At 37.0% G+C, this 25789-nt stretch overlaps 1 protein-coding gene across 1 annotated transcript in view; it reads right to left on the minus strand.

The window, feature by feature from the left end:
• The window catches only part of CPED1 (cadherin like and PC-esterase domain containing 1), a 338587-nt gene that overhangs the window by 287312 nt on the left and 25486 nt on the right, over window positions 1–25789 (minus strand). The window contains exon 2 of the mRNA XM_056118573.1: window positions 23584–23767. Within this exon, the coding sequence (XP_055974548.1) occupies window positions 23584–23767 (184 nt within the window). The remainder of the gene's footprint in view (window positions 1–23583; window positions 23768–25789) is intronic.

The raw sequence follows: 25789 nt of genomic DNA on the forward strand, positions 1-25789 counted from the left end.
TAAAGATAAGTACTCAATGATGTTACACTAATGAAGATATTATTAATGCATTGATCATAAATTAGGCTATATGTATGTTTAATTTGGTTACAATGTTATTTAGATATAAATTGTATCACTGTAGCACTGTCTTCCTGTTGTTCATAGATTTGCTCCAGTGGGCCCAGTAACATCTCCTTCGGCTTGTTGTTACTGTGTTTGGCATACCGAATATGCCATGGGGAGCTTGCCAGGCTCTGCCGTGCGGCCAGATACTCTTGGTAGCTTGCCGAGCTCTCCAAGAGGGGTGGAGGAATTGAACTTGGGTCAGCCAGGTTGGCAGCATGCCAGGCAAATGCCCTACAAATACCGGTATCATTTATTGAATCTTTTTAACAAGTTTTAACCAGCATTAACCAGTTTCCTTAACTTTACCCTAAATTGGATAGGTGTACAAAACAGTAACATAGCACCCATCATTATATTCTTAATTTGGAGAACAAAATACGGTCTGGAGAGATAGCACAGTGCCTTGCACGCAGCCAACCAGGTTCGATTCTCAGCATTCCATATGGTCCTCCGAGTACTGTCAGGAGTAATTCCTGAATGCAGAGTCAGGAGTAACCCCTTTGCATTGCCAAGTGTGCCCCCCCCAAAAAAGAACAAGACACATTCACTTTTAATGTTTAAAAAAGCTGCCATTTTCATCAAAAACAAAGAAAGGAACTGGAAAGATAATAACTTAATAAGCTGAAGCCTGTGCTTCGCATGCAGAAGGCCCAGGGTTTACCCCTGGCACCATTTGATTCTCCAAGAGCCACCAGGGACAGCCTCTGAGCACAGTCAGTAGTAGTCCTTGAACACCACCTGAGATGGTTCAGAACTCCCCCAAAATAGACAAGGAAAGTCTGTGAAAGTCTTGCAATAAAGAGAAGTCTAAGGAACCATAAGGATGAAATGAAGGATGCTAGATGAGATGTTGAAATAGAAAGAGCAAATCAGGTGAAATCTATGAAAATCTGAATAGAAAAAGGACTTTAGTTATTAAAAGATAAAATAAATTCTCTTGAGGAAAGAGGCAATTATTATTAAATTATGGCTTCAGCTAGACAGAAGAGCTCAAGTACTAATTATGTTCTAAGTATTTTATGCTAAAAATGTGGATGAAAAAATCAATCAGTCCTATAATGCAGAAGCTGGAAAATAATTACTTTTGATGCAACATGCATCCTTATGCTATTAAAATTTTCAGTAGTATTCAAAATACAGAGGATTGAAAATCAAGTGTGGAGCTTTCGGTCCTCCCCTTGATGCCCGCTGTCTTAAATTTCTATATTTTGCTTATATCTCTTACTATTTCTCATTTCTCTCTAGATTCGACTTCTTTGTTGATTCTGCTTATACCCATCACTTTCGTAGTTGCTTTTCTGCCATGGACTCCCAAATTTACACTTCTTGACCTTTCTCAAGTTTCACAGCAGCATTCCCAGAACATACAGAAGAGATGCTCTGTTGAACAAGTGCAAATATGAAGTCATCATCCCCTGTGAAAACCTGTCCTTCCTTGCACATTCCTTCTCATCAAGTGTAGCTACTCTCTCCCTCCAGCAGGAAAGCGTAGGTCATCCTCAACTTGTTCTTGCCTCTTATTCCCCCAGCCTATTGATTTTCAATTCCCATCAACTCTAAATAAGAAGTTTTTAATTTTCCTGACCTTTGCAAATTCTATCCCATTCTCTAAAAACTATGATCTCTCCAACACTGTAGTTTCTTAAATTGGCAATCCAGCTCCTAACCCCCTTCTCTGTGGTCTTCTTCCCTACAGCAGGAGTCATCAAAACAACAGATCTTATCTTGGCCAGTACATACAAATCGAAGTCCTTATTCAAGCCACCAAGGTCATCAGCATCTGCCCTGACCTAGGCTTCTAGTCTCATTTCTCTCAATGCAACACCCTCCCTTCCTCTTCCTACCAACCCCTACTAGTGCTCGAGGCTCCAAATCCTTGGGGCATTGTGTCTTCAACATGCAGCTCCTGTTGCTGAATGTTCTTCCCATAAAACCTGCTTGAAAAATCGTTACAAACTGGCTGTAAAGCCTTCCTTTTACAGATGTTTGAGTTTCACTTCCTGCCTCTAGGGAAGATCTATGTATATAAGTAAACTGGTTTTGTTAACTGAAAGAAATCCAAAGGATTTCTGCTCTTATCACAAAAATCAAAACCGCACAGATAATGTCAGTGAAGGAGCAGAGAAACACAACAGAAGGTAAAAGGCACTAACCTTGCTGTGGCCATCCTCTGCCCCAGATGAGCTGTGGTAAGAGGCAGTGCATATGGAGTATTGAGAGAGACACACACAGCAGGTTGTTTATTTACCACACCATTCCTGTTTTTACTATGCTAGTGTTATTTTAAGGTTCTTTCGTGTTTGGTAGGCTGTTTTGAAAGATTTGGGAGCACTCAACATTTTTTTTACTTAAGCTACGTTTTAGTTTTTCTTGCTTGTGTGCATGTAAATAAATTATAACTGGTGTCTTCAGGCCATTTTGGTTTTGGAAAGTTCTACTTCAGGATAGTTAGGGGAACTGTGTATTTCAGCTGCCTACTTTCTTAGATGCCCAAATTGGACACTTCCCTTTTATTATTCTAGAACATTTTATTTCTGCCCTTCATGCTGTTGTATGTGACTTATGTTACACTTAAACATGTTTATTCTTGCATTCAAAAATAGCCTTACCTGCAAAGTTTTATCACTGGAAAGTTTGCTACACACACACACACACACACACACACACACACACACACACACCACAGAACAAATCATTTATTCTTTAGGATACAACTTAGACTTTACCAAATCCAAATTAGTCCATGACAAGATTCTGAAGTAACTGTCTGCACATGAAGTTTGAGAAGTTCTGATAGTCACTTCTGCCCCTAGAATTCTTGAAAAATTTCAACTCACCTTTGGAATGTTCTCTTTCTTGTGCTTATTTTTACCAGTTTTGTTCCTATATAAAACCCTTATTTAAGAACCATGTACAAAAGGGAACAATTTTAAAATATGCTGATGCCCAGCTACAATGTCCTTCTCATAATTCTAGTTATGTGGATGGCTTTTTTGATCACCTGAGGAACTGACATGAGTTTTGACAGAGACTCTTTATACCACACTCTGCAGAAGAGATTTTAGTGTATAATTAGCATTGTAATACTTCATTGCACCAATATTATTCCTTCTTCCTATTTTATTAAAAGTCATTTTGCATGACTTCTTTAAAATGCAATGAATAAAACCTAGTCATATCTAGTTTAACATTGTATAATAATGCACAGGGGACTATGAGCAATTTGAGAAAGAGGAGGAAGTCACTGGTTTCATATTTATCCTAAGAATAATTTCCCACTAATTCAGTACAGATGACAATAAGGCTTGAAATTTGCTAACATGAGAATAAGAATCAACTTTCAATTACTTAATGCCACAAATGTTTTAGGATTACGTAGTTCCTATTCATAAAGCATTATTTCAAATAATCTTTGGAGATTTACTTAGCCCAATCATAGGACTTCTGTAAGATATTGATGGGGTAGGTCTTACCTTTCATTTTCAAAGCAAGCAATAAGTAAGCTAATGAGCTTGTCTAAGGTCATTTCAAAAAACAGATGTGAAACATAAAACTCAAAACTGCCCAGTGATAATACTTATATTTGAACAATATTAAGAGTGCTAAATAAGTTAATATTTGTAAAGTTCATAGAACAGAGTAAAATACTTGATAAGATTTATATAAAAAGTTATTTAATAAGGAGATATGTGGGTATCAGATAGGTATAGGTAAACAAATTCTAATTCCAAATGATAAAATTTCAAGAAACAAAAGCTAATGTCTTCCAGGTGTCTTTTGCCTAGTACGTAATAATTCTGAATTTAGAAATAAAGTAAAGGGCCCTCCCGTTGATCATCGATTTGCTCGAGCGGGCCCAGTAACGTCTCCATTGGAGACTTTGTTGTTACTGTGTTTGGCATATCGGATACATCACGGGGAGCTTGCCAGGCTCTGCCGTGCGGACGAGATACTCTCGGTAGCTTGCCGGGCTCTCTGAGAGGGGCGGAGGAATCGAACTCGGGTTGGCCATGTTGGCTGCCTGCAAGGCAAATGCCCTACCGCTGTGCTATCGCTCCAGCCTATTTCTATTTAGAAATAGAATTTCTAAATTCTATTTAGAAATAGAATTTGTTTTTATATTTCTAAGTATAATTTAGGAACAAAAGAAATAATCACACCCAATACTACAGCACCTACTCATAATTTTGTCAGTTGGCATGGTTCTAACTATAAGAGAGGGAACATTAACTCAATGGACACACATTGGTGGTTCCATTCTGAGGGGGAAAAACGGGCCTCATCCATCATTCATGCACATTATCTAGGATCAGGTCCAACAGTTTTCTCTCAATGTCACTACAAGTGCATTGGCTAGAATAGGTAGCATCTTGAGTCCTGTGAAAGAATGTGATGGTGGAAGGATGTAAGAGTGTGCGTGTCCACTCTTAGATGAAGGAATGTGCATTTTTATGAGTGAGTAGCAACAAGCCCCAGTTGATAAGCATGACCTGACTAGCTAGGTCAAAATTTGCAGGGCCCTGAAGTGAGTGCTTTAGCGTAAGAGCGACCTGCATAAGCGGGGCCAGCACCCAAGACAAGTTTCATCCACTTAACAATTTTCCTCAAATTGGCCCTGTTCCCAGAAGCCAAGAGGATATCAGACATATCTCTTGAGACAATAATTCTGTCATCTATGAGATGAAGAATATTTAGGTCAATGTGAAACTATGCCAAGCACTATTAAAACACACTATATACTAAAATATACTGTTCATACACATCTAAGAAGCATATTTTATTCCACATATTTTAATATTCTGAGAATCATAATTTCCTAAAATTTCATGTTTTACCCCTCCCTAGATACTAAGAACATAATTTTCCTAATAATTTTAAGCAATTAGTATAATTATTTAAAATGTTTTAATGTTTATTGAAAATTAATATAATTTTTCTGTTTACTATTAAAAATTTGTAATTTCAGTTCTTTTTCTCTGTCATTATTTAGAATAATTCACCTTATTTTAACACTGCTAAAATTTTCATATATATTATACTATGTTTTGGTGTCTTCCCTATTTTTTGCAGGGGTGGGTGGGCACATCAAGCCGGGCTCACACATTACTTGTGGTTTTGAACTGAGGAATCACTTCTGGCAGCTTGGAAACCATATGAAAAGCCATGAATCAAACACAGATTTGCTAAGTGCAAGTTATGTACGTTGCCCCCTGTGCAATCTCTCCTTGATGCCTTAACTTCTATCAAGTTGATTCCCAAGAATACTATTAGTTTAAAAAGTATAACTATTTAAAATCTTATAGATTATTCCAGATCCCCCCCAAAAAAAGGTTTTATTATTTCACATTTCCATAAACAATGTCAGAGAACTTCCTTTCCCAAATTTCCACCAGCGATAGGTGATACTACCAATTTTATGCTCAGGGGACCATAAACAGTGCTGTGAATCAAACCAGGGTCAGCCACATATTAAGTGCCTTTTTCCCTGTACTATCTCCCCAGCCCAAATAAATATTTTTAACTGATGTGCAGGTGAATGAGACCAGTTGTAGTTACTGGAATCCGGAGTTCTGAAATCCATCGACGATCAAGGATCAGGGACGCTGTCTCATTTGCCAAGGTGTCAAAAATCAGATGGGCTGGTCACGTAATGAGATTTAAAGACAACCGTTGGACTAGAGCTGTTACTGACTGGATTCCACGGGATGTCAAGAGACCGCGTGGCCGCCCACCTACCAGATGGTCAGACTTCTTCGTCAAGATCATGAACGATCGGTTTGAGGCCCTTCATGTTCCCGGAGCGAACAGATGCCATTGGGCTACACTAGCACGCGACAGGGACAAATGGAGACGTTACTGGCGCCCGCTCGAGCAAATCGACGACTAACAGGAAGTTAAGTGATTAAGTGATTAAGTGATGTGCAGGTTAATGTTACTTTGTTCTAAACATTTTAAATAATGTGACATTTTTAACCCCATCAGATTAAAAAGGAAGAGGATGATAATATCTAATAATAAAGAGCCCTAGGGACTTAGCAATGCTCTAAAAAATAGGTGCAGCCTTTTGCAGAGAGATTTGGGAAGAAGAACCAAGTATTTAAGCTATTTACCTACTGACCCAATATTTTTACATTTCCTTCCCATCTCAAAGATTTATAGAAACATTTTAACAAAATTTTATACAACTAATTAAAATTTTTACATATCTATCAAGAAAGACTTTTAAAAATAAACCATAGTGTGCAATACATTAAAATGCAAAAAAAAGGAAGATAGTAAATATTTTTTACACATTTCCAGGAAATTAGAATAAGAGATGGTTAAGGGCTCAAATTTGGAGTGAGACAGTCAAATCTTAAGTCTTCCATTAATAAGATACACTGCTAGGTTACTCGTTTGTAAAACAGATATGTCTAGTTTATGGGCTAATAATGAGATTGCAGAGAGCTCTGTATATGAAGTGCACAGAAAGGGACTTTGTTAACCACAGAAACAACGAAAAAGAGTAGCTTAAAACTATTTACAAGAACTTGCTAACATGTTTTACAATTATTGATACTCTATGGTATTTCTCATAGTACTAAATAGTAAACTTTTATCTCTCAAAATTGGGATAAGCTGATTTATAAAAAGGCAGGTGGCAAAAGAACAGGATGCTTGTGAACTTTTGTGTATGTTTACTCATATATGAGGGATGGATTTGTATTATGCTTAGATACACAAAAACATACAACACTGCTAGCCTTATTACGTCTATGTAGATAAATATAGAGAAATTTTCACTCATCTTTGCATTTGAAATATTTGATTTAATCACTGTCACTGTCACTGTTCTCCCGTTGTTCATCAATTTGCTCGAGCGGGCCCAGTAACATCTCCATTGGAGACTTTGTTGTTACTGAGCCCGGCAAGCTACCGAGGGTATCTCGTCCGCACGGCAGAGCCTAGCAAGCTACCCGTGATGTATTTGATATTCGATATTTGACTTAATATTGTATCATAAACATATAACATCCATTAAATAGAAAACTATTTTCTAAAATGCAGTTCAAATATGCACCCAGGTACAGAAATATTCTCTGAGAACTGAATCCAAACATTCCATATTTTTAAATTGCAGTAAGGCAGGGGTATGGTGCCACCAGCAGGTCAATCTGTACCTGTGAGGACAGAGCAACAGCAGCCTGATGGTGCCTTTAAACTTCTAGATACCCCAAAATTGTTGCTGTGCTTTTGGCCAGACCTCAACAACTTGGGGCCAAGTTTACCAAGAAAGTAAAAGGCCGAAAGTTAGGTATGTGGGAGACACACCCACAACCCACCTCTGGCTCAACTATATAACTGGAGTCAAGGCCTCTCTTGTTCCTGAAGAAACTGCTTATTGGCCATGATCCCAGAGACTCAGAAAAAAATCTCAGAACCCAGCAGCTTTTAGCAGAAATGTGTCCGGTCCCTGCAGTAGGTTACCGGCCCTGGGGAATCCCAGGGGGGAAAGGGTGCTGTCCCTCAACCTGCTCCTCTTGGCGGCTCAGTGGCCGCCATCCTCCAGAGGATATTGGACAGTCAGATTTGGGCCCTCGGTGACCAGACACACGGGGCCTCAAAAGATGGGAGTGGAGCCAGCCCTTTCCTGCCCGCCCCAATGAGACCTCGGGTCACTGCCCACAAAAGGCCTTTCTGACTCCTGATCAAGCTGCTTAACGGCCATGATACCAGAGATTCAGGAAAAAATCTCGGAACCCAGCAGGTTTTGGCAGAAATCTCTCTAGATTTAATTGTTAAAATTTTGGAATTCCAAAGTCTCACAGCCACTACTGAGGCTGCGCAACATCATATGTTATTGATAATCAGCAATAAGAAAACAAATTGTCTATGGTTGTCTTTCTGGCAGATCTGAATGTTGGGGTAAAATCCCAAATAATAATGCTGGGTCTGGTGTTGAAATATCGAATGTAATCAAAGTAGAGAGTAATGTGGAAATCATCTGCCCCACAGGTAGGGGGAGAGTGTGGGATAGGGGGTATACTGGGGTTTTTGGTGGTACAAAAATGGAAAATGGGCACTAGTGGAAAATGGGCACTAGTGAAGGTATGGGTGTTTCATCATTGTATGACCGAGACTTAAACCTGAAAGCTTTGTAACTGCTCTCACGATGATTCAATAAATAAATTTATTAAAATTTTTAAAAAGTAAGGTGGAATTCATGCCAAATTCAATCAGCCTAATCAATGGCTGAATAAATAGCAGTACTCCTACATTAAAAAAAAATTTAAAAAATAAAAAGTAAATAAATTATAGTAAGGCACCAATTAAATGTAATATAGAAATTAAAACATATAGAAAATTAACTTGAAAGACAAGGAAGATAGTACAACAGATAAGGCATTTTCCTTGAATGCAGTCAATCTGGGTCCAATCCCCAATACTACACATGGTTCCCTGAGCACCGGCAGGAGTGATCCCTGAGCAAAGTAAGCCAGGAGTAAGCCCTAAGAACTTCTAGGCGGGGTCCTAAAACAAGCAAAACAAAAAAAATTAAACCTGAACTTCAATCATTTTAAAACTGAAACTGAAACTCTCTAATGTCTTAAAAATATCCAGAGTACCAGAGCAATATGATATCTTTCCACAAGACAAGGAATAAAAATCAGTCTCAGTATGCATCCTCCATGCTGGGTACAGTCATGAGTTAGAGATTTCAGGCATCATACAAAATAGGGTCTTGCTGATAAGCTATGATATGCTATTTCTCCAAAGAAGAACAAATAAAAAAGTGCAATCCAAGAGTAAATAAACCAGTGAAAGAGCAAACACTCATTCCTGATCCTTTGGCTATTTGGATGAGCCTTCAGATTACCATGGAATGTGTCTGCCATTTCAGCATTTCCAGAATTCCTAATATGATGCAAATACCAATTTTTCCAACAAAACTTAATCTGTTTTATACCACAGCCATAAGACGCTATCCTCTCATAGGCAAAAGGTAAATTTCTCATTCAAACTTACCTTTTAAAATGATGATTTTGCTACTGATGCAGTTTGACGAGATGGAAAACATTTTTACACATTTGATGGAAAATGCTTTCACCTTTCAAATAAAATTTAGTTATCAATCTCCATTTCAGAAATTTTAATTTTATAAATCAGTAATAATGAAATTATTTGAAATGTAAAAAAAATTTATATATAAAAATGTAAGTACACTATTTACAACAGCAAAACATTTGAAATATCAAAGATAAACAGTTAATAATTTAAGATCGATTAAGGAAATTAAGTTATGCAAATATTCAATGCATTTATTTAACATAATTCTGTGAACCACTGATAAGAATGTTAATAAGCTTTATATCACATGTTTCTTCAATTGGTATGCAGAAAAATAAAACTAAAAAACTGTGTAAAATGTATAAAACTTTCTTTTGTTTTTGGGCCAAGCCTGTGATGCTCCAGACTCATCCACAAAATTACTCCTAGAATGATATGAGGTGGCCAGAATTGAACCCAGCTTGGCTCTATGCAAGGCAAACGTTCTAGCTGGTGTACTATTTCTCAAACTCCTAAAAATGTTTTAAAGAAATATGCCCAGAATCCAGTTTTTGGTAACATTGAAAATTTCCCTCTTTCTTTGATATATCTTTTGTGTGTATTCCAATTAGATTAGATCCTAAAGATAATCTAATGCAAAAAATCCATCTTTTGTAAAATGAAAGGTGTCTGAAATTAAGTAATGTTGGTCAAGTTTTCTCGCAGGCAATACAATCCGAGCCAGAATTCATCTTGCTTGTTTTTAGGAACAAATAACCATAATTTGAAATAAATTACATATCCATATTTTTATCTTGATCCCATCCCCTTTAATCAGACCCAACATACCCAAGGAAAATTTGAATTCAGCTGTTTGTTGCTATCAGTTTCAAATGAGATCACTGACCTGGGCTCTAAAGAATTAAGCTACAGTGTACTAAGGTTTACATGAAAACTCATTATTAATGAGCATTTCAATATAAGCATGTAAGAGTGGAGCTCTTGTGAAGTCAACAAGGCATTAGTTGGCCTCTTAACTCTTTAAAGAGCAAATAGGAAGAATGTCTTCGTATGAAAGACGTTCTGGAAAACTTTTAGTAAAGAGTTAAGTGGCATGGTAGCTCTCAACATGTGGTGCAACCATGAACGACTGTGGAAACTTATTTCTCAACATCCCTCCTTTTCTTACTAATTCATATCTTCTAGGAGCCCACCCCAGCAATCTGTGTTATTAACAAGTCTTCCAGACAGTCCTGTTGCCTTTCTAACCTTGAGAATCATGGTCTTACCAAGACAGAAAGTAGTATTATGGAACTTTATCGATCACTACATAAAGCTTTACCTTTACTATGTTTTAAAGCAAATATTCAAGAAAGGATTCCCTTTATCTCCGGATAATCCTCAAATACAGAGCTAGCTATTAAAGAAGCATGGGCTCCTAAGATTCATTTCTGCCCTCTAAAGCCCTTAATCACTTGTTTAGTCACTCTGATAACGAGATGGAATGCTAAGCAAGATTTTTTAAATTCCAAGAGTTCCCTGCTCTAAACAGACCATTTTATTACATAGATAATGAGATTCACATATGATTTCCATATTTTTCCTTAGAGTAATAAATGAAATGAATATTAGTGCTTGTTCTAGTTAGTATTAAATGATTGACTTATTGGTGGAACTCTTTCTTTGAAAAGAGACAACATTGACTCTATTGATTCTGAAAATGGGATTCCAAAAGAACCTTCCAGGGTAACCAGGCATATGAATTCTGGATTTTCACTTGGTTTTTCTCAGATACAGGGTGAAGCATAATTCATTTTTGTTCTACCATAAAGCTGTTTTCCATCACACTGTTTTCCCCTATACTTAAAGCAAATAGTGTTTGATGACCTCAAAGAAAGTTCCAATTATTCTTTTTAGGATGTTTATCTCTTAATTGTTTATTCATTTAATTGTCTATTCACCAGCCATAAATGACACTATTTTAGGTGAATACAGTATAAATTTATGAATAAAATATTCCTGGATTTAAATTTATAAAAGAAATTAAAAATGTATAACACGAAATATACTCTAGGCAGCAGGCAAATATGGATTATATGTGAAAGATCCCAGATAACTTGCTTACCATGTCTAGCTTGAGTGGAATTTATGTTAAATTCATATGTTAGCGTGTATATTAAGAGAAGATAAAAAGGAGGGAACCCCAGAAGATAAAACATTAAGAGCAATACATAGCAGAAAACTGCATTATGAACAAGCAAAGGTAGGAGAGTTGATTGTGGCAATTCTCCTTCCCCTCTATACATTTACTGCCACCTGGGAACATTTTGAAATTGATAAAACCCATGTCCACTCCCTTCACCAAAGCTCTAATATAAATTTCTAGAGTGGGATCTTAGTGTTGCCTTTGAAAAAATGTTTAATAGCACAGTAGGTAGGGTGTTTGCCTTGCATACGGTTGACCAGCTTTTGATTCCCAGCACCATATGTATGTTGGGGAACAAGATCAATAATTCAGTTGTATACACGTTGAAGCAGTAGGACACACAAATCATAACATAAAGTATGTGGAAAACTAGAACTCTCAAAACTCTGCCTATAGGAGATAGATTAGGAGTCAACACTGTTTATCTGGGGCGAGATTATAGCCCCAGGGGACATTTTTATTGAGATATAAATTTGAGAAATAAATTTAATATATGTAATATAATGATTTCATAGTTATATAAACACCAAATATAATGATTTCATATTTGTATAATCACCAACATAAATTATTAATCTCATTGCCTGAATTACATCTTTTTTTGTGATGAGACCCTTTAAGACCTGTTTTCTTAAAAACTTTCAAAGACACAGCACAGTATTACTAACTATAATCAACCTTATTGCACGTTGCATCTCTTGGACATATTTACTTATTTGTGGTTGGAGTGGGGGGGGGCCTGAACTACTGGGGATTAAACCCAGATCTCCATACTGCAAGGAATGAGACACATCCCTCATGCCTTAAGAACTTTAGGACTTACTTTGTAATGAGAAGCTGACATTGGAATAAAGAAGTAACAGAATGGGAGACTAACACTCACAGATAGTAGAGATAAGTACAAGGAGGTTTGCTCCATGGCTTGGAAGCCGGCCTCACATGCTGGGGGGAAAGGCAGCTCAAATAGAGAAGGAACCGCCAAGTAAAGGGTATTTAGAGGACCCACTCGGAATGGGAGGTGGGTGCTGAAAGCAGATGATAGACCAAACATGATGGCCATTCAATACTTGCATTGCAGACCACAATACCCTAAAGGAGAGAAAGAGTAAAAGGGAATGTGGCTGTCACAGAAGTGGGGGCAGGGGAGGGAGGGCAGGGGAAATGAGGGGGATGGAAGGGATACTGGGAACATTGGTGGTGGAGAACGGGCACTGGTGGAGGGATGGGCACTCGATCATTCCTTGACTGAAATATAAGCACAAAAGTTTGTAAATCTGTAACTGTACCTCATAATGATTCATTAAAAAATGTTTTAAAAAATTTAAAAAGCTGGCATCTTTTAGGTTTGGTTTGGTTTTGTGTTGTTTTTTGGAGTGGAGTTATACCTGACTGTGCTCAGGGCTTACTCCTGGCTCTGTGCTCAGGTATAATTCCAAGTGATGCTCAGGGAACTATATGCAGTGCCAAGATCAAACCAGGGTTGGTCACAGGCAAGGCGAGCTTCTTAAACCTTATGCTATTTCTTTGGCCCTGAAAATTTGTGCATTTTGATCCCCTCCCATTCTGTACATCCTTCCATCTCTCTCTTCTCCCCAAACCTCACTTCTGACATCTACCAGTCTGCTTCCCCAGAGGAGATTCTTTAATTTACCACAGTTGAAACATTTCTAGAGGAAATTTCAAGCTAGAGGGCCAAATATAAGGAGGAATCAGATCCTGCAGATGCTTATATTTGGAGGTAGGCCAAAGAGAACTCAGAGTCAGAAAGGTCAGAGGAGTCAGGAAGAGGAACATAAAATTAAAAGAGGAAAAATTTATTAAAAAATCTGCACCCCAAGGCAACAAAAACAGTTACCTGAAGGATAGTGGTTTATACCACTGTGGCAGATACTTAAGCATGTGTGGAAAATTGCTAGAGTGAGATCAAGGTAACTGAGAAACTGTGTCAATGAATTCACATTAAACCTGCATTAATTTGTATATATTTTTTAACTTTTGTGAAATGCTGATATTGTTTTTGTCTCTTTTGATGCATACACTATAAAATAACTCAACCCTTGTTATAGCGACTGAATTTTGAAAACAAAATCGCTTTCTAGGTAAATTTGTAAGGATAGTTTTAAGTTGGGGTCATATAGGAGGTGAGAGTCAGATTATTGAGGGTTAGAGAAAAAATGCTAAGAAAAATATACCCATTTTTCCTTAAGCCTTTGTTTTCTAGACTATAGTTTGGCCTTTCATTAAGAGGCCCAGAAAAATAAAAAACCCACGTCTTAAGTCCTTGTTTTCCAGACATAGTTTGACCTTCCACTAAGAGGCCTGATTAGGAGTTAGGTTTAGCTAAAAAGAAGATAAAGAACATCCAGGGGGGAAATATTAGCTAACATGAACTTGGGTATTTTTATTAAAATGTTTCAGTTCCAAAGAAAAGTAAAAACAGCAATGACCGGAAATAAATAAATTACTTATGACATCAATGCCAAGTAGCAGAATGTGCATTTTAAGAAGCAGTTCAGAGAAAGTATCCTCAAAGCGATATTAAACAAATCCCAGCTCTGGAAAAGTCAAACACCCAATCTGGATTCTATGAAACTCAAAAAGATCAAACAATTAGAAAGAAGCTCGGCTTGCAGGAGAAATGTTAGGGGTTTCAGTAAACATCTGGTTACCATTTTCAATTGTAAGAACAAGCCCACTTAAGAAAGCAGTTTAGTTTCTTTGCAGTAAAAATGAGACACTAGCTTTTTGTTCTCTTTGCACAGTGGAGGGTAAAGGAAACATCAGATTGTGAGGTCACTCCGAGCTCAACTTTTATAAATAAGAACGCTTTTTTTCAAAAAGTAAAATAAATTGAACTCAGGTCCCTGCAGTATAAACAACCCGCCTGAGTTAAGGTTAAATAAACATTCCATGAGCTCTAGTGTGCCAATTAAAGAACACATTCTGTTTGGTCGTAAATATATCAGTAATTCTATAAGCAGAGAGGAAAACAACAATAAACCCGAACATACAATTACTGGGTGTCATAATACAATAAAATAGAATGGTGCCATCTTATAAGTTTCTTTGATTCAATTTCTTTTTTTTCCTCACCGTTTGATTAACTAAAGGCACAGAAGCACTTATGATACCATCCAAAACCTATTACTTGCATAATAAAAATCATATGTCAGACATGTTCTGGGCGAAACACCGACAGAACGGAGCACACTGTGCCTTTAAAATGTGACCTTTGCTCGTCTGTCTTCCTGCTAAATAGTCACAGCGTATTAAACTCAGGAAAGCAGCAGGGATGCTGGTGTGGGGCTATAAAAGGGGAACAGGGAAGGAAAGGAGGAAAAATTCATTAGACTTGCAAGTTTCAAATTAGTCGAAACATCTGCTTAAAATATGTGCTACTGGCCAAAGGGGAACACCTCCCATTTTGCCTTTTGAGGGATATTTTCCACTCCTTGCTTTGGGTTCTTCTCTTCTACCCTTAAAATTGCTATTAAAAGCAAAGACTGGCGAGAACGAATGAATCCCGAGAACGATACAGGTGTGACAAGAACCTAGTCTTGCCTTCTCTCCTTCTGAGTATATAAATGTCAGAATGGCTCAGGGGATGACAGATTTGGGCAAGATTTTCAGGGATTCTTTTATTTATTATCCCAAATAATAGAACAACCCACTCAGCAGCATCCTGAACTCACTGCTGTTCCAACAAAACTTCCCACTTCAGAGATGGTCTGTTTCACTGCTGGACAACTAGGATTGATAAAATTGCCTGACTTGAAATTGATCTGGTTATGCTTTCTCGAGTTACCACAGACAAACATCGTGCTCCAGCATCCCGTTAAACAGTGGGAATACAAAAATATTGGTGCAACGCCTCGAGTGCCTCCCAGAAACATTCATGTCAATTGGAATAATCTATTTTCTTGTACAGCTACAGATCTGGTTTCTGTTGCAATGGTAGAAATATGCTCTCTTCAAGTATACACAAATAATTCTGGTCTTGATGATAAAATATACACAGTGCCAGAGTACCCTGAACTACATTATTACTCTATCCTGAGATCCAGTTGGAAACTTTTGGAGAATATTTATTTTCTCTTAGGTCACTCTACCATTCTATGAGCTTAAACAATGATTTACTAAATGATGTCAGAGTAATAGGGAAGTGAATAACATGATGGCGACTATCATTTTTCTTAAGAAGTATGTGTTATAAAAATCTTGGAGAACGTGATACATTTTTCCAGAGCAAGGGATGGGAAGACAGCCAAAGTATTTCATACTATGCTAAGAAAAAGACCAGGGGGCATAATGCAGAGGACACTTTATGACTTTATGGGGGTTTTGACCCTTATTGATTTCTATGTGAGTCAATAACAAAACTACAGGTTTTCTTCACTGGAGATCATTTTTATTTTCCATATGTGTTAAATTGTTTTATACAATATTAAACCTCCGGCAGATCAATGATGACCTCTATTCATAGCCCACAACATCCATCCTGTGCCCTGGTCTCTCTTGCTCTAAATATAACCAGCTCAGGGTACTTGGATGAACTCAGTGATTATAACTAAAGTACTCTGCTCTCAACTAGAATGAACAGGATGAGTAATAAAGGTAAATATGACAGAGGATACTTTAAAAAGAAAACAAACTCTGATAAGCAGACATAAGCTCCTAAAATATATATCTATAATAGGTCAATGTATAAAATACCGGCACTGTATGTGATGATATCTGTGATTGCATTAATTTGTAATGAGTGCAACTTTTGCTCTGTTCACTAAAATTAAATTAAAATGAAAGGTTTAGTGGGCGGGTGGGTAGGGCACTTGTCTTTCCGACCAGGGTTCTATCCTCAGCATACCGTGTGGTTTTCTGAGCCCTGCCAGGAGTGATTCCTGAGGGTAGAGCCAGGAGTAAGCCCCAAGCACCATAGGCTGTGGCCCAAAACAAAGAAGGAAGGGAGGAAGGGAAAGAAAAGGGAAAAAGAAAGAGAAGGAGGGAGGGAATGAGTGGGAGGAAGGGAGGGAGGGAGGTTAGTTTATCAAGACTTATTATAAATTCTCTGAGGTGAGTCAAATTCAAAAAGGCCAAATATTGGTGTACTATTTTATATTCATTTATTCACATTTATTCATCTATTCAACAAAGACTGTGTGCCCCTATGTGGAGGGCATGATTTTAAGTACAAGGCAGTATTTTGGGAAGGGAGAGATTTCTTCAAGTGGATTAATCCAGGCACCAGCATATAAAGATTTCATAAGGTTTTAAGGCCCCAAGCTTTACACGGGAAGAGTGAGAGAGAGGGATTTGAAAACCCCTATCAAATTCATTTAACCTGAAATAACCACCACCAGCAGACTCCTTCTACCACCACAGATCAAGTCCATTTTAAATATAACTCCCCACAAAGGAATCTTCACAATCCTTTGCCACAGCCCAATCTGGACAGCAGTTACAATATCTGCCATTTTTGGAGTGTGTGCTATTCACAGAACAATCCCTCTGCAGAAGAGAAAACCAAGGCTTTGAGAGGTTAAATAACTTGTCTGAGGTTATGTAACCATTAAAAGGCGACAGGAGGGACTCCAAGGCAGGGGCCTTTTATGCCAAAGTTTAGACTTTTTAATTACCACAGTCTACTACCTTCCCAAGAAAGCAATTATTGTGGTGAAGCTTCCCTTCCTTGTGGGTAATTTAAATCTCGACTTCCTGATGGCTTCTTTTGGAATACAAATAAACTACAGAAAATGTGAAATAAAATTTCTGTGGCAACTGTGAAGATTGCTTTCTAGTGGATGTTTCCTTTCCTTGAAACTTCAGAAACCGCTTTTGGCAAGTGGCCATTGTAAATGCACCGTCAAGTTAGACTAAATTTCAAATGATATATAGATGCGTTGCACATTTTAGCAGTATGAGTGAATATAAATGAAAAATAGAGGCTGTCAGAAATCTATTCAATTATAAGCAAGGAAGGAAATAGGCTTTTCTTTTTTAACATATTTTCCACAACATTAAATTGTGATCTGTATCTCTTGCTCTATTAACTATATCTTTTAATAGTGTTTCCCAAGAAGACAGTTGGGTAAATTATAGGGTCTTTATTAGGGGAAGAAATAGTTGTAAAACAAAAATACAATTTTCTAGAATGTAATACATCAAATTTAATATCAATACAAATAAAAATAAATATTGCTTAGCATGGAATTAACTCTCGTTCTTAATAGAAATGCCTTCACTACACCATGCTGCAATTTTACTCTCAGCTTATGCTGAAAATTGTTTCATGAACCAATATGACAGCCACTTCCTATTCACACAAAACGTTACTCTGACCCATGACCCTACTATTTTAGTGGTGTCTACTTATTAAGCCCCTTAGGAAAGTTATCTAAACAAACCACCTGGCACATGAGAGGTTACAGGGGCAGAACTCAGAAACTGGAATATTTCCTTCTTCCTGCAAGTTAAAATTTTTATTCTTCTCCTGTTGTTCTAAGAACTCAAGAAACTCAAAGAAAAAATAACCACAAGTTATATAGTAACTAACATATGCATTTAATATTTTGAGATCTAATTTTATACATCAATTTTCATAATTGTTAACCATCACGGTTTTGGGGTTTTGTTGTTGTTCTTTGGGTCACACCTGGTGGTACTAGGGACTTACTCCCGGCAGTGCTCAGGGTGTAAAATGTGGTGCCAGGGATATGTATAGTGCCAGGGATTGACCTTGGATCTAATCAAGTGTGCTACCCTCTATACTATCTTTATGGCCCCATAGCACACTTGTTAAATGAGGTTTGACACATACATTATCCATACTCCAGGATTACTGCATCGCATTTAACAGGATTCAAAGTAGGAGGCAACCAATCTTAGAGGAAATTATACATTTTTTTAAGATATATATATGTATATATAAAATAAGCAAGGCTCAACATTTAATAACAAGTTAATGATCTCTTATAGAAGGGTTTAATGGTCCCTGGGTGAAATACAACAATTCTCACATTCTTTCCTCTAAGGATACTTTTTTCTAGCATTCTCAGCAGATTTTCATAATGAACAATACAAAATATATTATTTCGGTTTTGCTTTGGGACAGGGATTGGGATTTGAGATGGAAACATCTAAAATATGGTGGTGGGAAGGTGTAACAGTGATGGATTGGTGTTTGAATATTAAATGTACTCAAATATTATGAACTACTTGATAAAAAAATTAAAAAGAAATTTTTAAAAATGAGTTTTGATGTCAACTGAAGACTAAATTAATTAGGGGTCAGAGAGATAGAACAGTGGGTAAGGTGCTTGTCTTGCATGCTGCCAACCTGGGTTGAATTCCCCAGAATCCTGTATGGTTCCTCAAGCACCACCAAGAGTAATTCCTAAATGAAGAACCAGGAGTAACCCAAAAGCATTGCCAGAAAGTACTACATTAGTACCCAAAAAGTACTAAATTAAAATAAGAACTAAATAATCTTAAACCTGGAGTTTAATTATCAGCCGGGTATAGGATCAAGTGATGCAAATTAGTCATATTTGAATGTCAAATCTTTCTGTACTAAACTCACTAATAAATATTTTAGATTTTATAAGAAGAATGAGCTATTGCAACTCTTTAGTTTTATTACAGAATGAAAGTGGTCATATAAAAACAAATGCATGACTGTATTTCAACAAAACTGTTTATGAAACAGGCACTAGGCTGAATTTGGCTGTTTGGACTATAATTTGCCAACCTCCAAAAATCTGGATGGTTTTTCAGTTTTGGTATTTCCTGAAAAAACTCTTTCATGTAAACCCCTATATTACAAAAACAAGACCTTTTGAAACTGCAAAAGTGCCTTCAATTTTATAACTTGGAAAGCAAGGTGGAATTTGTTTTCCATGTGAAATACATGTTTTAATTTAAATTTGCACTACTTATATACAGAAAAGGACGTAAAATTGCTAAATATGCACTATCCTTTAGCCATACACAAATACATAAATAATTCTGATTCACTAATGAAATCTCTGAGTTAGAGAGTTTAACATAACAAAAATCTTGTATGTTAACATAGGAATAAGTTAAGAACTTTTAGAAAACATATATTCTCTTGCAGGCCACCTGTTTTTATAAAAGGTACCCAGGCACTATTTCAAGAAATAATTGGTCATGCTTCTTTTTATTTCCTATACAGAATTATATGTTGTTACAGGCATAGGATATATTTTTCTAAATCAATCAACATATCATTTCTAAATGAAGAACCTCAGGAGTATACATGTGATGTTCTTCTAAATTTTTTAAACACATATTGATTTTTTAAAATTCGTACTATTACTGGTCTCAAAATCAAATTTAAGACAAAATGCTTGTGAACACCTTCTGACTTAAATATTAAATCACAAAATGGGCTAGCAAGCAGAACTCTGAATCATTTTAATTCCCCAATTAACCTTAAGATCTCTGTTCCTTAAACTAATAGTAGATCCCTTAGGTCAATGCTCCCCATACTGAATTTTGCATCACAATTGTCTGTATCCAATTTTACCACATACATTTCTGGGTTATACTCTCAAGTTATCATATAAAATATATCCTGGATTTTGCCTCCCTCCATGGGGTTATCAAAGTACAGTCTTGAATTCTTACCGCATCCTCTTGTGAAACAGATCTCATACTGCCTTTAACACAAAAGATAACCAAGGCTCCAGCTCTTTAACTTACTCAAAATCATATACCCCCCTCTCAAAAAAGTCATATACCCAGGGCCCTGTGATCTTTTCCTCCACAGCATCAACTTCAATTATGCCACCGGGTTGGAATTTAAAAACGTTTAATGCCCATATTCTGATTTAGACTGAAAACTGCTTACTTTCCTTTTAAAAACATGTTCACTAAATATGTGCTTGAAAACTAAATATAAAACTCAAATATTACTTCTACCAAGCACATTAGACTTAACTGTGGGCTGTTGGCTGAGTGATCTGTGACCCTTTAATTTTTCTAATTTTTATACATTTTTAATCTTCAAAAGTTAAAAAATGATATATTTTTGTTAGGAAGAATCTATATTTCAAATGATACAGAAAGGTTGGCAGAAGTAACAGGGATTGAGACTGTAGGGAAGGAAAACAGATGGAATGGACAGGAAAGATAAGAAAAACACACTTTATGTTTATTTTTCTATATTTATTTCCATCAACTTATTAAATGTACACCTGGATGCTTAATAACTTTTGTCATAGTATCTAATTTTTTTAATATATTTCAATGTAATACTACCTAATTTCACCTTGCAAGCAGCCAGGATCGCAATATAAGGAAATACAGGTGGGGTAAGCCTCCAGATCATTCTGAATTCCTTCCAAATTTCCCTATCCCCACAGCTGCTCAGCCTATGAAAACGAAATTTAATGTGCTAATTCAGCTTCCTACCTTTTACCGATATCTATTTAGTGAAATGCACATGAGATAAACATATAAAACTTATGTTTCATATGAAATATGTTTCACATGAGATTACTACGAATTGTATGTTTCATATGAGATGAACATAGGGAACTAATTCAACAAGATTCCAATCTCTGGAGGGAAAAAAATTGTAGCTGGCACCTCCATTCAAACACACTTTGTAGACTAACTTTGTGGCCCTTAAAAGTTAAGTTGCATTTAAAAATTAGCTTTATGAAAATTACCTTTAAAAAATGTTCTTTATCTAGAATCAAGGGAATGAGAGATGGCAGCCAAGGCACTATATTTCAGGTATTCAATGCATACAGCTCTCACAGTGAAAACTACAAAATCAAATGAAAAACTAAAAATCAATTTTCAAACTCATGAAATTGTGAAATTGCAACCTTTTCTTGAGGCCTATTCAAAAATAAGACCTTATTATATAGAGTAGAAGAATAGCAAAGAAAAGTTAGGGAATGGCTGCTTTAAATGCTATGGGAATGTAGAGAACAGGAGTCAAATCAGCATTTACGATGACAAATTCTGGTGACACCATCTAGTTATCTTGTGCCATGGGCCCAGCAGCTCCTTTGGCTGCCAGATTGTAATGCTTCTGGCTGTTTTTGCACTTTCTTGCTATTTGCAAACTACAAAGCAATCCTCCTTTTTCTCATAAAACAGAATGAAGGACATCGAGGGAGAGAGAAGATATATGCCTCCTGTTCTGCAACTGGAGAAAATTGAAATGGAATTGAAGTTGAAATACACAAATAATTTCCGTTGTGCCTGTACACAGTCAGCAGAGGGAACAGAGAGGTTTCAGACCAGACCCCCTCGGTGTGTTCCCAGGGCTGATGCTCCCTCACAGATCAGGAGCAGTACTCCAGGGTAGAGGTCATTGTTACATAGTTAATTGCTAGATGCAGGGAAAAAACATTTTGTGAGACAAAAGAGAGATTAAATGTTTCATATCTTTCCTTAATACTGACAGCTATAATGATGAATAGCTTCCTTAAAATATTACTTGTGAATGCTCTAGAATTTTACATTGATCCTAGTACCGATACCAATGTGGTTTGCAGTTTGTCTTGAGACTTTTTTTTAACATTTCTGGATCTTCGCTTTCCCATTTGTATTTCCCATTTTCTCTCAGAATCCCATGGAACTCTTCTCGCAGGCAGATACTAACCAATGGCCTTCCTGAAGCCCTCTCCCAATGGCTCACACTCTGGGTAGTGGGAGGATGGTGGGTAGATATCTGGAGGTGGACTGGGGTCACTCCTGGCAGTGCTCAGGGACCCTAGGCTGTCCTGGGAACTGAAGTCAAGTCAGCATCATGCAATAAAAGCTTCTTAAGCCCTGTACATCTCACTGGCCCACTCTGTCCATTTTTAAGACCTTTAACATCAAAGTGAACTTTGAAAGATAATCCATTTCCTGGGAGCCTGGCAGTCAAGTAGCTTACAACTTTACTGCCAGCATTGTAAGAGGTGAATGTGGTAAAGGGAGATTGTAGCTAAATATCCTTGCAAGTATCTTTCATCAGCATAAGCTATCACTGTAACAAAGTAGGGGACATCCAACTAAATTTATTTTAAAAAAATAATTGTAGATTTGGTAACGTGGTTACCAACCTTCTAAAATTTGTAATGTTGAGAAACAAGGTTATCATAACTTCACACCACCAAATTTTCAAATATTACAGTGATGGCAAGATGGTTGAAGTTTAAATGAAAGATGAGAATCACCGGGATACCAGGATCTGACTATTCTTTCCCAAAGGAAATTCCTACTGAGATCAGCAGTTAATTCAAATTGTGTTTCATCACCTTTTGATAAGTGTGAGAACACATATGCAATATTGTCATAAAAAATCTGTTTTGTTTATGCAGAGTGGGCTATCCTTAGCATAAATAAATACAGAGAGGTGCAAGGAGGCACCTCCTGGACAGCAAGGAGGCGAGGAGGATGAGGCCAGAACGCAGAAGGACAGGTACTCAAAGCCTACCCCTCACCGCCTCATCTGAGATACATGGTGAGTCACTTCATTTCTGGAGGCCTCAGTTTCCTTTGAGGAATATGGAAAGCAGAAATTAATAATTCTCAATCTTCTACTCTGGAGGTTTCTACATGGTGAATTGAGGTCATCAATACTGAATACATCATACCTGTCAATCATATGGTTAGCTGCAGAAGCCATGTTTGCATTTATTGTTAGTGTCCTTTCCTGACCTTCATCATCTGCTGAACTTCCTTTTCAAATAAGTTACTTTAAATTGTCTCTGTTTCTTTTTTTTTTCACTTCAAATGACAGAAATAAAAGCCCTCAGCTAATAATGGTATATGTGATGAATATCCATTCTTCTTTCACATTTAGAGCCAATCTGTGAATCCCATTTAAGCTGGTTTCTTGAAACAATTTCCAGCACACTCTACTTGCAGTCAGATGAAGTAGCAATTTTCTTAAAATATGGAGCAGTTTGGAGCAGGGAAGATCATGTATTCAGGCTCATAAACATAAACATTTTTTATGAAGCATGTAAACATGAACTATGCAACTCCCAAATGCTACAAAAATATAAACAAAATAATTTCCGGAATAAGAAATATATAAATACCTATAAGAAAAAAATTGAGAAGCAGCAGAAAAGGAACCAGTCCTCTACAATGCACAAAAGTTGCTGCTGATTTTAAAACAATCATTTTTGTGAAACTTTTAAGAGGGAATTAGCACATTCTAGAAATTATTTGACATTATATTGCAAGCCAATTTGATAATTACTTCATATTCTGACCTTGATCAAACTGGCCCAGCCCAAAGCCATCACGAAGCTGTTCTTCAGTCATGAGAACTGTATAGCCATGCTGAGTAAGTATACGCTGATGAAGCTGCAGTTCCATTTTGCTGGAGGACGGATGCATGTAGAGCACAGCTCTTCTGTCATGGCTGCCAAAACGCGTTTCGACCAATTCCTTGATCTACCAAAAGAAAAGTGCTGTAAAAAACTTAAAGGCAAAAGCAACACATTTCCATTGAAGAACATCATTAATGCAAATCAATGGCCCCTTAGCAAGTTCTCCTTTAAATATTTTCTCTAGAAATGAAAGACAGATCCTCTGAAGACTGACAAAGACAACCATATGCAAGAACTGAAGGCAAACTGAACTTTTCTCATTATAAGAGGAAGATGAAAATAATGTCAGTCTTAAAACAGAGAGCCCCTAGAGGAATAGGACTGCATAGTTACGCAGAGCTCAACTCTAGCTGAAAATATAAATTAATAGCAATGACTTTCATCTGCATTTCACTTTGACAAAGTAGTTCCAGATGCATTTTTCTTCACAGCTTTTTTAGGTAAACAATAGAAGAAACAGACTCATCAAGGATGCTTTTTGTGCCGGATGAACATGTTCAAGAACTGTTACACCTGAGAGATAATCTCAAAGCTCTTTGGAGCTCTGCCACATGGCTGCTTTCCCAAAAGATGTAGTAAAATTTAACGTATCTCAGTACATTGCAGAAGGGCATTTGTATGAGAAAAAGAGAGCAACTACAGTACCATAATTGTAGTTTATCCTTTCAATTATTTCTCCTGCAACTAAATAGTCTGCTTTCTTATCTTGATTTTTTAACTTTATCAATGATATTTCTACCCGTCAGAAACATTCAAACTGATTAAAAATATCTTTAATGCTTGAAGGAGTGAGAAAATTAGGTAGAGTATCGGGCAAAATGCACTTTCCTTGCATGTGGCTGAGCAGGTTTGGATTCCCCGAACCCCATATGGTTCCCCAAACTCGCCAAGAGTGATCCCTGAGCACAGAGCCAAAAATAAAAACCTGAGCAACACCAGACATGGCTTAAAAACCAAAAATAAATAAATAAATAAATAAGGGCTGAGAATCATGCCTGGTATATGGGGTAAATAAACCATATCCCTGCTACTTTTATGATAAATTTAAAAGAGAAGACAGTTAAAAAAACTGTTTATGACTTCTGCCAACCACATGATCACATAGATGCTTAGTAGCTGTGTGGTGAATATAACAGAAATGAACAGAATACCAGTTAATTACATCTGAGTACGGTACTTTGGGAAAACATGATTCCCTGTTTTCTTCTTGTTCAAGGATGTTGCATTTTATTGATAATGAAACTAATTAAACTCAAGAAGTTAACTGCTATTTGGGGGCATCATTCTGCAGGAAATGTTGTAATTGTGACAATAAATTTGAAAGATGAAGTATTTGAGACCAAATGCAGGTTGAGCCTTTGGATAAAGGAGTTATCCTGGATTCCAATAGCATACTGGAAGCCAAAATAAGTAGGCATCTAGGTAGAAGGGGAAGACAGATGCTTCCAAATATATCATTGTCACTCAAGAAAAACCCACAGCCTAGAATTCCTTTATCATGTTATTTTCTATCATAAACACAGGATGTTCATCTCTATTACAACCAATTCAAGTATACAATAGTGATTTCATAGTAAAAAGGATGGATATCCGGACTTTTAAGTGATGATTATTTTATAGGATGCTATCCCTCCTTTTCCCACAAACAGGATCAGGTTAAAGAGTGACATGGTTTTAATAGCATGTTTTTATAAGGTCTAGTCTAAATAATGAATAATTATTAGGGCTGGAGCGATAGCACAGCGGGTAGGGCGTTCGCCTTACAAGCGGCCAACATGGCCGACCAGAGTTCGATTCCTCCGCCCCTCTCGGAGAGCCCGGCAAGCTACCGAGAGTATTCGATATGCCAGACACAGTAACAACAAAGTCTCCAATGGAGACGTTACTGGGCCCGCTCGAGCAAATCGACGATCAACGGGAGGGCCTTTACTTTACTTTATTAGATATAATTTATAATAACTTCCATAACTTCCATGACATTGACTGAAAATTTAATTTAGAGACAAGTTAAGCAAATAGGAAATGAGCTTGTGAGCCATATTTGGTTATATTGTACTGCTATCCACATTCCTTGTAATATTTATAA

This window comes from Sorex fumeus, unplaced genomic scaffold (assembly GCF_029834395.1).
Source record: "Sorex fumeus unplaced genomic scaffold, SorFum_2.1 ptg000037l, whole genome shotgun sequence".
NCBI classification, from domain to species: domain Eukaryota; kingdom Metazoa; phylum Chordata; class Mammalia; order Eulipotyphla; family Soricidae; genus Sorex; species Sorex fumeus.